Source organism: Scophthalmus maximus, chromosome 12 (genome assembly GCF_022379125.1).
Source record: "Scophthalmus maximus strain ysfricsl-2021 chromosome 12, ASM2237912v1, whole genome shotgun sequence".
In the NCBI taxonomy this organism is placed as follows: Eukaryota; Metazoa; Chordata; class Actinopteri; order Pleuronectiformes; family Scophthalmidae; genus Scophthalmus; species Scophthalmus maximus.
The window spans coordinates 23,777,301-23,790,000 of NC_061526.1; the positions used below are offsets into that span (position 1 = coordinate 23,777,301).

At 45.1% G+C, this 12,700-nt stretch overlaps 2 protein-coding genes across 9 annotated transcripts in view; one reads left to right on the forward strand and one right to left on the reverse strand.

Moving 5' to 3' along the window:
• Positions 1 to 28: 28 nt before the first annotated feature.
• On the forward strand, positions 29 to 6,339 carry dclre1c (DNA cross-link repair 1C, PSO2 homolog (S. cerevisiae)). The gene is made up of 15 exons (XM_035612334.2): positions 29 to 276; positions 439 to 490; positions 1,648 to 1,732; positions 1,867 to 1,926; positions 2,030 to 2,085; positions 2,255 to 2,356; positions 2,528 to 2,600; positions 2,688 to 2,828; positions 3,059 to 3,160; positions 3,328 to 3,464; positions 3,556 to 3,610; positions 3,709 to 3,797; positions 3,985 to 4,082; positions 4,398 to 4,484; positions 4,644 to 6,339. The coding sequence occupies exons 1-15, from the start codon at positions 168 to 170 to the stop codon at positions 5,333 to 5,335; spliced, it is 1,938 nt and encodes a 645-aa protein (XP_035468227.2). The 5' UTR covers positions 29 to 167; the 3' UTR covers positions 5,336 to 6,339.
• A 102-nt stretch (positions 6,340 to 6,441) lies between these two features.
• Positions 6,442 to 12,700, reverse strand: part of cpm (carboxypeptidase M) — a 15,572-nt gene continuing 9,313 nt past the window's right edge. For 4 of the 8 annotated variants that reach the window (XR_007031946.1, XR_004785648.2, XR_007031945.1 and 1 more), the window contains 8 exons: positions 11,961 to 12,109; positions 9,612 to 11,872; positions 8,530 to 8,719; positions 8,075 to 8,099; positions 7,837 to 7,866; positions 7,660 to 7,736; positions 7,251 to 7,326; positions 6,442 to 6,905 (listed from right to left, as the gene is read on the reverse strand). Coding sequence is in view for 1 of the 8 variants with exons in the window: in XM_035612504.2 (XP_035468397.2) it covers positions 11,600 to 11,872; positions 11,961 to 12,109 (422 nt within the window). In the remaining 7 variants the exon portion in view is untranslated. Of the gene's footprint in view, positions 6,906 to 7,250; positions 7,327 to 7,659; positions 7,737 to 7,836; positions 7,867 to 8,074; positions 8,100 to 8,529; positions 8,720 to 9,555; positions 11,873 to 11,960; positions 12,110 to 12,700 lie in introns of those variants that run through there. The other 4 variants (XR_004785654.2, XR_004785651.2, XR_004785655.2 and 1 more) reach the window with 4 other exon arrangements.

The window sequence follows — 12,700 nt, forward strand, 5'->3', positions numbered from 1 at the left end:
CAAAGCACCTCAGCGGCAGTAAAAGCGGAAGCGACGAAGAAGAAAGCTCAATTCAGTGGGCGGGACAAACCCGAACCGAGCGATGGACACAAACGTCTTCCTTGTTTAAAATCCACAACATATGAATTATTGTAGCGATTATCACCGTCACAGGCTTCGGCTGGAAGATGAGTACTTTCGCGGGTCGGATGAAGGAGTACCCCACCGTGTCTCTGGACCGGTTCAACCAGGACAACCTACATGCCCGGGCGTATTTCCTGTCGCACTGCCACAAAGGTGAGTCCCGGTCCCCGGTCCCCGGTCCCCGGTCCTCGGTCCCCGGTCCTCGGTCCCCGGTCCTCGGTCCCCGGTCCCCGGAGCGTCACGAGCAGATCGATAACATGCGCATCTATTAATTTTGTCACTGTCTGTAACTTTGTGTGTTTTCTCTGTGGGCAGATCACATGAAGGGACTGAAGGGACCTCTGCTGAAGAGGAAGCTGAACTTCAGGTGAACAAAGTTTGGGCATCTGACCCAACTTCAACAGACCGACCCCCCGGAAACAGAGATACTGATACTGTAACTGATACTGTATCTGATACTGTACCTGATACTGAATCTGATACTGTAACTGATACTCTATCTGATACTGTACCTGATACTGTAACTGATACTGTAACTGATACTGTACCTGATACGGTATCTGATACTGTACCTGATACGGTATCTGATACTGTACCTGATACTGTAACTGATACTGTACCTGATACTGTATCCGATACTCTATCTGATACTGTAACTGATACTGTATCTGATACTGTAACTGATACTGTATCTTAATCTGATACTGTAACTGATACTGTACCTGATACTGAATCTGATACTGTATCTGATACTGTAACTGTAGTTTATCTCAGTGTCAACACATTGACATGTCACAGGTGATACTGGAGGATATGGAAGACCATTAGATTAGCATGGTCTGTCAAAAACATTTGACTCAAGTCAAAATTGTGGATGTTAAAGGTCAAAATTATTCGATTTTAAACAGTCAAACTTTTGTTACACGCAAAGACAAAATTACGATTTTTAAAGTCAACATTTTCATAACCCTTGACAAAACGTGGGGGGAAAAATTAGTTAGTCAACATTGTGACTTACAAATTCAAATATATCAGATTAAAAGTCAAATTATGATATAAATTCTGAATTCTGTATTGTGATTGTATTATATTGTATAAATATTTTGTCTATTTTTTCGTGCTTATAAATGTGACTTATTATTAAAATCGAGTCAAAGTGTACATGAAATGTTTTGACTTCTTTGCTCATAATTTTGACCCTCTATTACCAAATTTTGTCGTTAAAATTATTTGATTAAAAAAGTAAAAAAGGTTTTTCAATTTGTATGTATCAAAATTGCTGTTGCATAATGCAACAAAAATTTTGTTGAAGTTTAAAAGTCAACATAATATCAGAAAAAAGTCTTTATCTCATTAAGTCAAAATAATGTTTTTTATGCTTAGAAATGCGTACATCTGATTATTTGACATACGTAATCATGTCCGTGATAACAAGCCCCTGTATTAGACCAAAATAAATCAGAGCATGCTCTTTATGAAACATACTGTAACACGAGATTGAACATGATTTCTCTGGTGTTGCAGTCGGACCGTCCGACTCTACTGCTCCTTCGTGACCAAAGAGCTGCTGCTGAGCAACCCGAGGTACCAGTTCTGGGAGGAGTTCATCGTAAGTCCACTTCTCTAACACCCCGAATAAAACCAGAGTCTGTACGTAAAAACCCCGTCTGTGAAATATTCAATGTACGATTTCCTCTACGGTGGATTTCTGTCATTAACTGTCCTGATTCACGATGCGTTCAGGTTCCATTGGAGCTGGAGAGTCCGACTCAGATCTCCTTGGTGGACGAGGCGTCAGGAGAGGTAAAGACTGATCATCTCTTTACTTCCTCTGGTTTTAATAAACGTCAGACGATCACATCGTAGCCGAACGCTCATCGTGTCTGTGTGTTTGTTTCTCTGTCAGAAAGAAGAGGTCGTGGTGACGTTGCTTCCTGCAGGTCACTGTCCCGGCTCCGTGATGTGAGTCACATCTTTCTCCAACACTCGGCAACTCGCAGGAAAAACTCTAAACACAAAAGTGTTTTCGTTAAATGTAGTTTAGAGACAAATGAATAAAGAATTATGAGATTTAAATAATGAAATCTAAGGCAAAGACCAAATCATGAAACTGTTTGTTTGTTTGTTGCAGGTTCCTGTTCGAGGGTTGTCGTGGAAACGTGTTGTACACAGGAGACTTCAGATTTGCCGTCGGAGACGCGTCCAGAATGGAACATCTGCACTCGGGCAGCAGGTCGGTCGGTCGCTGACCAACGATTTCTGTCTTGGAAATTGAATCTGCATGTCTTTGTCACGAATTCCTCAGTCTTCACGCGTTTTGCGTTTGTAAACTTGCTCGGTGTCGGTTTGTGTTTCTTCCGTTTGCGTCTTCACATCATTCATAATGTCGTTTCATGTTGCACAGGGTTAAAGATATTCAGAGTGTGTATCTGGACTCCACTTTCTACGACCCTCGCTACTATCAGATACCAACTCGGGTGAGTTTTTATATCTCATTGTCGGAGGTTATATTAAACTTTTCCAGCAGTAAAGGATGTCATTTTGTGTGTGTGTGTGTTTTGTAGGAGGTTTGTCTGAACGGCATCTCGGAGCTCATCGGAAACTGGATCAGTCAGAGTTCGTATCACGTCGTGTGGCTCAACTGTAAAGCTGCGTATGGATACGAGTACTTGTTCACCAACCTGGGGGAGGAGTTCAACACACAGGTGACAAGTTGGAATGGGATTAACGTCACGGGGGCGAAAGTGGGGCAATGAAATATTTGTTAGATGTTGAAAAAAGCGTTGCTTCAGAACTTCAGTATCACATGAATCCAGTGACATTTAACTGTACGGCCACGACTACACTTCAAACAGGAAGTGATTGTGGCGAGTTCGGCTTTATTTTTTATTGACGCCAATTTTCAAAAATGTTGTTCAAATTTATTCCAACACAGATCCACGTAAACAATCTGGCGATGTTCAAGAAGATGCCGGAGATCCTGAGCTACGTGACGACGGACCGCCGGACACAGATCCACGCCTGTCGACACCCGAAGGTCCCACACACACATACGCACACAAACACACACACACACACTCATAAACACACACACAGTTACATGGTTTTTCAGTTTCATTTGAATATGAAAAAAAGGCTTCAAAGTGTCAAACTAAGTTTTTTTAATTCCTTCATCTAATCAATATTTTATTTTTGTGTGTGTAGGACGAGGATTTCTTCCTTGGCAACCGGTTGCCGTGTGGCTGCACGGCGGCCGACGGGACTCACCTTCGCATCATCAGCATCAAACCGTCGACCATGTGGTTCGGAGAGAGAACCAGGAAAACCAACGTTGTTATAAAGTATATATGAAAAACTCTATAATAATCCTAACATGACAGATTAATGAAGATTTGAACAATGGATTATCAATAACGTTTTGGTTTTTTTCAGAACCGGGGCCAGTTCCTTCAGAGCCTGTTTCAGTTTCCACTCGTCCTACTCTGAGGTGTTTTTTCCGTTTATATATCATCATTTAGTAATAAACATTATATCTATACATTCCTTCTTTATTTGATGTTTTAATATTTTGTTCTTCTCTTTCAGATTAAAGACTTCCTGTCGTATCTTCAGCCCGTCAACATTTATCCCAGCGTGATTCCTATTGGTCGAACGCTGACTGAGGTCACAAACTTGTGAGCGGACTTTTATTATTGATTTGTTATTGATAATTAATGCTACTTGATGAATTTGTCTAGTTATGGACGTTTTCCTTCTCCAATTTAAAGTCAAAGTATGTTGAGGACCCGAGAACCGATACAAATGTATTGTTGTTATAATAATTATTTTAACCTTTAACGTTATTGACTCGTGTGTGTGAAGGTTGAAGCCGATGTGCAGGAACCAGACTGATCAGGCAGCGACCGTTTACAAGCCTCTGGGGGTCCTCAAACGCAGCAGGGCGGAGCGGCCTGCCTGCGGTGAGACACACACACACACACACACACACACACACGTGTTCTCTATAACAACCCTGTAGCCGTGACGCTTGTTTTACAGGCGCCACGTGTCACAACATAATTTTTTGCATAAATTTCCTGAATGTGCGACTTTAATTTTTCTCGGCACACTGAGATGAATCAAAAATACATCTGCTCGTCACTTGAATGAAAATTGGACATGTTTATGACCATTGTCTTAAATTTGAGAGTTTGTTTTTCGAATAAAGAGAAAGTTATGAAAATTAGCTGCTGCTTTATATTTAAATATGTTTTTCGTTTTTTTCCTGTGTTCAGATTCGGGGAGCGACGACGACCTGTTCGACGGACTGGACCTGGCACCAGTGAGGAAGAAGACGGGGCTGAGCCAGCAAGTAAAAACAGGTGCATTAATACTTAAGTTATTGACATATAATATAATATATAACATACACACGTCATGATTGACAGCTGACACTGACTTGTAATTTCTGTGTGTGGAAAGAACAGCATGTAAAAGTTGATAATGTTAATAAACTCTCATTTTTGGAACTTGATTTTTAGAGAAAACTCAGAGTCCTCAGAGAACAGCGCCCCCTGTGTCTGTGGAGGAGTCTTTACCGCCGACGGTTGTGAGCAACTACGTCGACTGCACCGAGTCCAACGGAGAAGAGGAAGACGAGGAGGAGGAGGAGGAGGAGGAAGAGGGGAAGGGGGACGTGAAACCGACCAAGGAGGAAGTGATGGAAGAAGGAAAGAAAGTGGAGGAAGGAAGCATAGAGACACCGAAGTGGGAGGACTTCTTCACGGCGGAGATGTTGACTGACAGCCAGAACAGCCAACCACAGTCCTGCTGCTCCAAGATGACGGGCTCACAGACGCCAGAGCTGTTCAGTGAAGAAGACGACAAAGAGGAAGAGGAAACGCCGGACGCCTTCAGCCTCACGCTGTCGGCCTCGCTGTCCAATCACTCCTCGCAGAACATGGACTCGTGTTTACAGGACACCTTGATCCTCCAACCGGATCAGGGGAGGCGGGACCAAGGAGACGCGAGGACCAGTGGGATGACTCGGATGAAGGAGGAGGAGGAGCCGGAGGAGCTGTCGCAGCCTCAGTCGCAGGCGTCGTCGGACTTCGACGTTCCCTGCACGCCGGAGTCGGAGGCGCCGCGACCCGACGACCTGTCGCAGCTGTACAGGAAGTTGGCCTCGGGAGAGGAAGTGATCGTGAGGAAAGGAAGTCAGGGCTTTGCGTGATCCTGCGCTGTCACTGTGCAGACACACACTCTTCTTAACATGACCAAATAACTTTCTTTTTATTTCTGTTGACTTGAACTTTGTCATTAAGTTCCACGAATCATTCCCTGGGAAATCTGGGAAAAGCTGCTTTCAGACATTCACTGAAGTCCGGACAATTTCCTGAACTTTTCCAGAGGGTGAATGAAAACCGTCTGCTAATGTTGCTCTGGACGTTTTTCCGTAACTTTTCCTTTCAGCCCTCTCGTAAAAATTTCCGCTGGAAAAATCTCTGGAGAATTCCCAGCGAGCGAGTCGACGTGTTGATGACTCAACTAAACAAGTCGCGTCCCGTTGTGTCCACAATGTTCAGGGAATGGAAACATTTGGGCCCAGATCTCTGGATATTTTTTCCAGATTTGAAGTATGAAATGTCAAATGTCTCGCAATGTTAAAGTAAGCGTTTAAATCAACATTCCTTGATCCGCCATTGTGTCCAGATCCACGCCAACAAGTAATGGATCCCGTCTCCTCCTTCCACCAAGTTCCGTGGAAAATCTCATCCTGCCGACGAGCGACTAACAAACTAACTAACGGACCGGAACCGTCACGTCACTGGTCCAGGTTGTAAATCTTTTGGATTTTTCTGCCTCTACGAGGAAGAACTATCACTCACAATGTGACAGGTTGTTTCCTGCTTCATGTTTTTATTCCTGCTGAACACACGGACCTCTCACACACACACACACACACACACACACACACACACACACACACACACACACTTCTTCATTCCATTGCACTTTAAAGCACCTGTGCTCATCACAGATGACGTTTCCGTCTCGTCGACAGTTTGTGGTTTGTTCCAGTTCTTTCGTCAAGTCGAGTAGATTCACTTTTGTATCAAAGCACAAAAAAATGATCAACTAACTTTGTATAATTTTGTGATAATATTGTGAAATGCCCTGAGATGATGCACGTTTTGATTTGACGCTATACAAATAAACGGACTATGTTTTAAATGAGTTTGATCTCATGCTTCTGTTTTGATGAATTGATCGAATGGAAGTTAAAACTATTGATGAATGGTTTTGGAAGCCACTTAAAATGAACTAATACAATAATAATAATTTGATCTCAAACTACTTTTTTTTTATTGCATTCATGAGGGATAAGGAATCAAACTTTTTAACACGTCAAAGATTTTTTTTTTCTACCGTGAAATTGTGTTTTTGTTTGAAATTTGTCTTAAACTGATTCTAATGATCTTGTGTCTTCCTGTCGAGGGACCAGACAGCTCAACTCTCAACAGGAAGCGTAACAACAGCTGTTATCACCATATTCTCCAGTCATGGTGATGAATCAGCTGTTTGAGATTCTCTGTTTGTTCGAGGCTCCAGGTTCGCCCCTCGCCTCCATGAAAGTCCGTCCCCAGCTTTTCCAGGCTCCACCTGCTGCTGCCGGTTCCCACCGGGGGACTCGTGATGACGGGACGCCTGCGGGGAGGCCCCCTCCTCTTGCTCCTCTTCGTGGGGACGCCTGCGGGGAGTCTTCCTCCTCCTCTTCATCGTTCAGCCGAAAGCATCCGTCACTTTCACAGAAACAAATGGAGAAATTCACGTCTGGGTTTTTTGGTCCATTTCACATGAGAAAATTCTTTACTTCTCCTTTTTTCCTTTAACTTGTGGCCTTGTCCGAAATGAAAGTAGAGTCGAAGTTGCATAACATAGAAATACATCAAGTTCACACACATCAAATATGGATTTTAGTTCCGAACTTGTTAATGTACTTTAGTTTCTTTCCCCCACTGATGTAAACATGAGGTGAGGCCTGTGAATCCTCTGGTGTTTGACTGCTGACAGGACATCACAGGCTCATTAATGAAAACACACACACACACACACACACACACACACACACTGCAGCGTGCACAGACCTGGTGGCTCTTCATTAACTCTACAGTCCGTTCCCCCACAGCGGCTTCCTTAGGGACGACGCGTCTCCCTCCATCTCTGCAGGGACACGGGCTCACGTGATCAATTAAAATAATGAAAATATGAAATATATATAAAAGTACACATACAAACTATAAATACACACACACACACACACACACACACACACGTTAAGAGTCACAAAGATACAAATACAAACGCACAGTCTGTGTGCTGACGAGTGTTTTCTCTCTCCCAGGCCCTCATGACCCCGAGACTCCACAGGAAACTGACTGTGTGTGTGTGTGTGTGTGTGTGTGTGTGTGTGTGTGTGTGTGCGCACAGCAGGATTCTCTCATGTGCACATACAGAAATATATATGTATATTCAGCGTGTGTGTGTGTGTGTAACCTCGTAACGCTCCGATCTGAACATGAGGCATGTTGCTCAGGTCTGTTGGTAAACCCACGTACACTCCTCCGTAGTTCCTGACACACACACACACACACACAGTTATTATTTTTTACATCATTTTTTAAGCGTAATACATAAACATCCTCTGAAATTGAAAAAAAGTGAATGACTCACTTTCGCTTCTCGTCATCGTCTTCATTTGATCTGTCCGTGCACACACACACACACACACACACACACACACACACACACACACACACACACACACACATTAAAACCGACCCTGCGTCAGTAGATCTAAGTTACAGGAAACATCAGAGAAAGGTCAAACAACAGTGACACGACTTAACATCAAAATGTGTGTGTGTGTGTGTGTGTGTGTGCGTTAATAAAAGGTGTTAGATGAACTCACACCATCTCTGGCGACTCAGCTCGACCTGCGGTCACAAACACACGGATGAACAGGATCAATCACGTGAGGAATAATTATTAAACTAGTTTTTACATTGGTTTGATCTATTATGAGTAATATCATGATGATGATGATGATCAGCTGTGACATCACAGAGTAATTTTGCAGCACGGAGGAGAAAAAAAGACAAAGTCTACAAAAGAAAATCACCTAATGGACAAATCTCAAAGCATGTGGATGGAAAACAAATATCATATTCATATTTAGACATTACAGATGTAATAAAGACTGTGTCAAATGTGCAATTTGATGAATACAAATAGTATACAAAGTAAACTCCTGCTCAGTACAGTGGCTCAGAAAGTCCAAACCAAATAATCTCATCCACAAAAAGAGTTATTAGAGCCTAAAGGCCGAGAGAGTAAAACCTTAAAATCTGATAAACTCATCCTCACCTTCTAATACGGTGCTGTCGCAGTCGTTGCTGGTGGTCGTCGTCGTCGTCATCGGTGATGAGTTCCCACATCCCATCGCTCATTGGACCTGGAGGAGAAACGACTGAGAGAAAGAAACGACTGAGAGAAAGAGGACGAGGAGACTGACGTCTTTTTATTTCCTCCCTTCACTCAGTGTCCATCTACTGAACTTCTCAGAGTGGAGAGAGGATCAAGACGACGCAGAGGAGAGAGAGAGGGAGGGAGGGAGAGAGGGAGAGAGGGAGGGATGGAGAGAGGGAGGGAGGGAGGGAGGGAGGGATGGAGAGGGAGGAGAGGGAGGGAGGAGGGAGGAGAGGGAGGGGGAGAGAGGGAGGAGAGGGAGGGATGGAGAGAGGGAGGGATGGAGAGAGGGAGGGGGGAGAGAGGAGGGAGAGAGGGTGGGATGGAGAGAGGGAGGGAGGGAGGGATGGAGAGAGGGAGGAGAGGGAGGGATGGAGAGAGGGAGGGATGGAGAGAGGGAGGGGGGAGAGAGGAGGGATGGAATAGAGGGAGGAGGGAGGGGGAGGAGAGGGAGGGAGGGATGGAGAGAGGGAGGAGGGAGGAGGGAGGAGAGGGAGGGGGAGAGAGGAGGGAGAGAGGGTGGGATGGACAGAGGGAGGGAGGGAGGGATGGAGAGAGGGAGGGAGGGATGGAGAGGGAGGAGAGGGAGGGAGGGGGAGAGAGGGAGGGAGAGAGGGTGGGATGGAGAGAGGGAGGGAGGGAGGGATGGAGAGAGGGAGGAGAGGGATGGAGGGAGGAGGGAGAGAGAGAGGTCATTGGATCGGACATCCTCACGGAGTCGGACTTGGCGACTTCACCAACAAGGAGAATCCCGTCTCTTTACATCTGATATTTTTCACCACGTTAAATTTCATAACCTCATTTACACATTTTGTACCATGATACGCAGAGTGGCAGTAACGTTACAGTCAGAATAAGAACAATGATCTCAAGGTGAAGTTCGTGTTCCAGCGGCACAATCGACACAATAACCAATTTTCAGGCTTTTTATATTTTGAACTTTTAATACAAGATTTTTTCCTTCATGAACCAAAACCTACAGTGTGATGAAGCATCAATCATATGAAATCTGGTGAGGTCTGGATGTTTATGGCACCGAGTCTTTTTTCCTCCGAACGATACAAAACTGTAGAAAAGTACAAAAAAGAACCTGATATTTGGCAGAATTCTGCAGAAGGTCTCAGAGTTTGTGACGCAGCTCAATCAGGACTCTGCTGTTTGGTTACGGCTCCGAAGCAGGATACAGTACAGGATACGTATATACGTATATGTATATATTGTGTACAGATACTTCGGTCGCCTCGTCTCACGGACTGACGTCGCAGGTTCGATTCCCACTCGTCAGACTGATCCGTTTGCTGTACCTGGTTGTAAATGACACGTTTCTTTTTGAGTATTTCTGTTGACGAGTTGATTTGTAATTGTGCTTTAATTCCTTAATATTCAGGAAACAAAATATTCGCCGGTTGTGCTGCACAGCTTCTGCCACCAGGTGGTGCCAATGAGTCATTTTAGTTTCTTTTAATTAAGGTAAATGTAGGTTATATTTCTACAAATTTACTATCATTATATCGTCATTGTGTTCATTTAGTAAATGTACATACGTGTGTCCTCGTGTGTTTAATCTCTAAAGTTACAATTAAGTGTTTTTAAGTGATTTGTAAAAAAAAAAAAAAAGTCAATTTGTTACGGTAGAAATATTGATATTATAACATTCTCTGTTGTTGTGCATTGCTTTTTGTTGTTGTTTTTAAATTATGAAGTTAATCTCCACAGTGACCGTCAGTGTCTCTGACCTGAACATGTCAAACTTTTCTGGTATTTCAGAATAAAATTAGTAAAGAAAAAAGGAAAGAAAACAATCAGTGACGTAGAAATGTGACTAATTTTGTCTCAGCGCCTCCGGCTGAGATCCGCTGGACTCGACTGTCCCGAGAGAACCGGGCGCTCTGGCGTGGTGAAAATCAAACGCACCCTCGGTGAGTTCGGGCGCGTGGCGGCGTTTCATAGCTCGCGTCGAAGGAATTCCTGCGACGTCCTTCTTCTCCGGTGTGAACTCGACCCGTTTCCAAAAACAGACTCATCTTAAGTCCTGCTCACGTATAAAGTTACAGTCGACCTCCTCTGACCTCCGACCTCCATGAGCTTTCCCCTCCGTGACCTCTTTCAGATCAATAAAGTCCCAGCTGCCTCCGGAGGACGACTAAACCAAAGGTCTCTTATTCCTGCGAGACTGTTGTTGTTGTTGTTGTTTTCCCTTAAATGCAAAGTTCGTATCGTGTGGACGTAGACGTTCAGATTGGGTCCACGAAAAAGGGAAACACGAAAAACAAACCAGACTTCTCTTTAGAAAAACAAAATCAATACAATTTTGGTGACTTTGGTGTTAATCATCTTGGAAGAGGAGGAGGAAGTTTGTTTGTTTGTTTGTCAGAAGGATTATGTAAAAACGACGGTATGGAATTCCACGAAACTTAATAGAATGATGGGACATGTGCCAAGAAGGAAAATATTAATCCATTACTTCCTGTATCCAGACAAAAGGGGGCGGATCCAGGATTTTTTCAATCACTTCTTTTAACGTTGCGAGATATAAAAAAATTTTTTTTATATAAATATTTTCATTTTCAACAATTTTCCAGGGAATAATTCGTGGATCTCCAAAATTTCTGTCTTTCCAGTTTAGTCGGAACCAAAATAACCAGCGGAACCGAAAGGTTCCTCGGACCTCGCCCCCGGCTGTTCCATGAACGACACCAGCTTCCTGAAACCGAAGCAGCTAAATTAAATTCAACCATCGTTGAGTCAAAATGTTCACTTTGTTCCTCATTGTCCAGCTCAACCCGCGGTTACGAACTTTGACACTTTGTGCCGCCGCCTCGCTCACTAATTCGTTGCCAATCTGATTTTATCCGCTGCGACGATGCTGTCGTCAAAACGTCTCTGTAGAAACCTCCGTGTTTTTGTCACTTGTTTCCCAGCATGCCGAGGGTTTGACCCCGCGACCTTCCCCGAGCGCCGGGCCTCGTCAGTCGGCCACGGACCGGAGCGCCGCCACAAACCCGAGCCCCACGCTCAGCACCGCCCACGTGGGCCTGGTGGTGGCGATGGCGCCGCCGGCCGCCTCCTGGCTCAACGTGTAGTTGCAGGTGGGCGTGGGCGTGACTTTGGTGGGAGGAGCCTGGGTGGAGTTCTCCGGCGTCCGCAGCAGCAGGAAGTCGTGCGTCATGGCGGAGTAGCGGTCGGGACCGTGCGGCACGTCGAGCGTTTCCGTCAGAACCTCGTGACCCGGGTACGTCACCTGTCAATCAACGAGATCAGAGAGTCACGTGAGCGTGTAACCGTGGCGACCACTAGAGATCACTGTGTGTGTGCGTGTGTGTGTTTACGGTGAAGCTGTAGTTGCCCGGCAACAGCAGGCGGAAGTATTCTCCGTGTCGGTCGGTTCTGAACGGGCACATGTTCTTTCGACCTTTGACCTCCACGACGGCGTTCTGCACCGGCGACCCAGAGCCGTCGAACACACGACCTTTGACCCCTGAACACAAACAAACAGTGTGACGAGATTCACGAGTAATGATCCGACAGACAGACAGGTACTGACCCAGGTGGACAGACAGACAGACAGACAGGTGAAGAATACGACAAGTAAACAGACAGACAGGTACTGACCCAGGTGGACAGACAGACAGACAGACAGACAGATGGGTACTGACCCAGACAGACAGACAGACAGACAGATGGGTACTGACCCAGGTGGATAGACAGACAGACAGACAGACAGACAGACAGACAGACAGACGGGTACTGACCCAGGTGGACAGACAGACAGACAGACAGACAGATGGGTACTGACCCAGACAGACAGACAGACAGACAGACAGACAGACAGATGGGTACTGACCCAGGTGGATAGACAGACAGACAGACAGACAGACAGACAGACAGACGGGTACTGACCCAGGTGGACAGACAGACAGACAGACAGACAGATGGGTACTGACCCAGGTGGATAGACAGACAGACAGACAGACAGACAGACAGACGGGTACTGACCCAGGTGGACAGACAGACAGACAGACAGACAGACAGACAGACGGGTACTGACCCAGATGGATAGACAGACAGA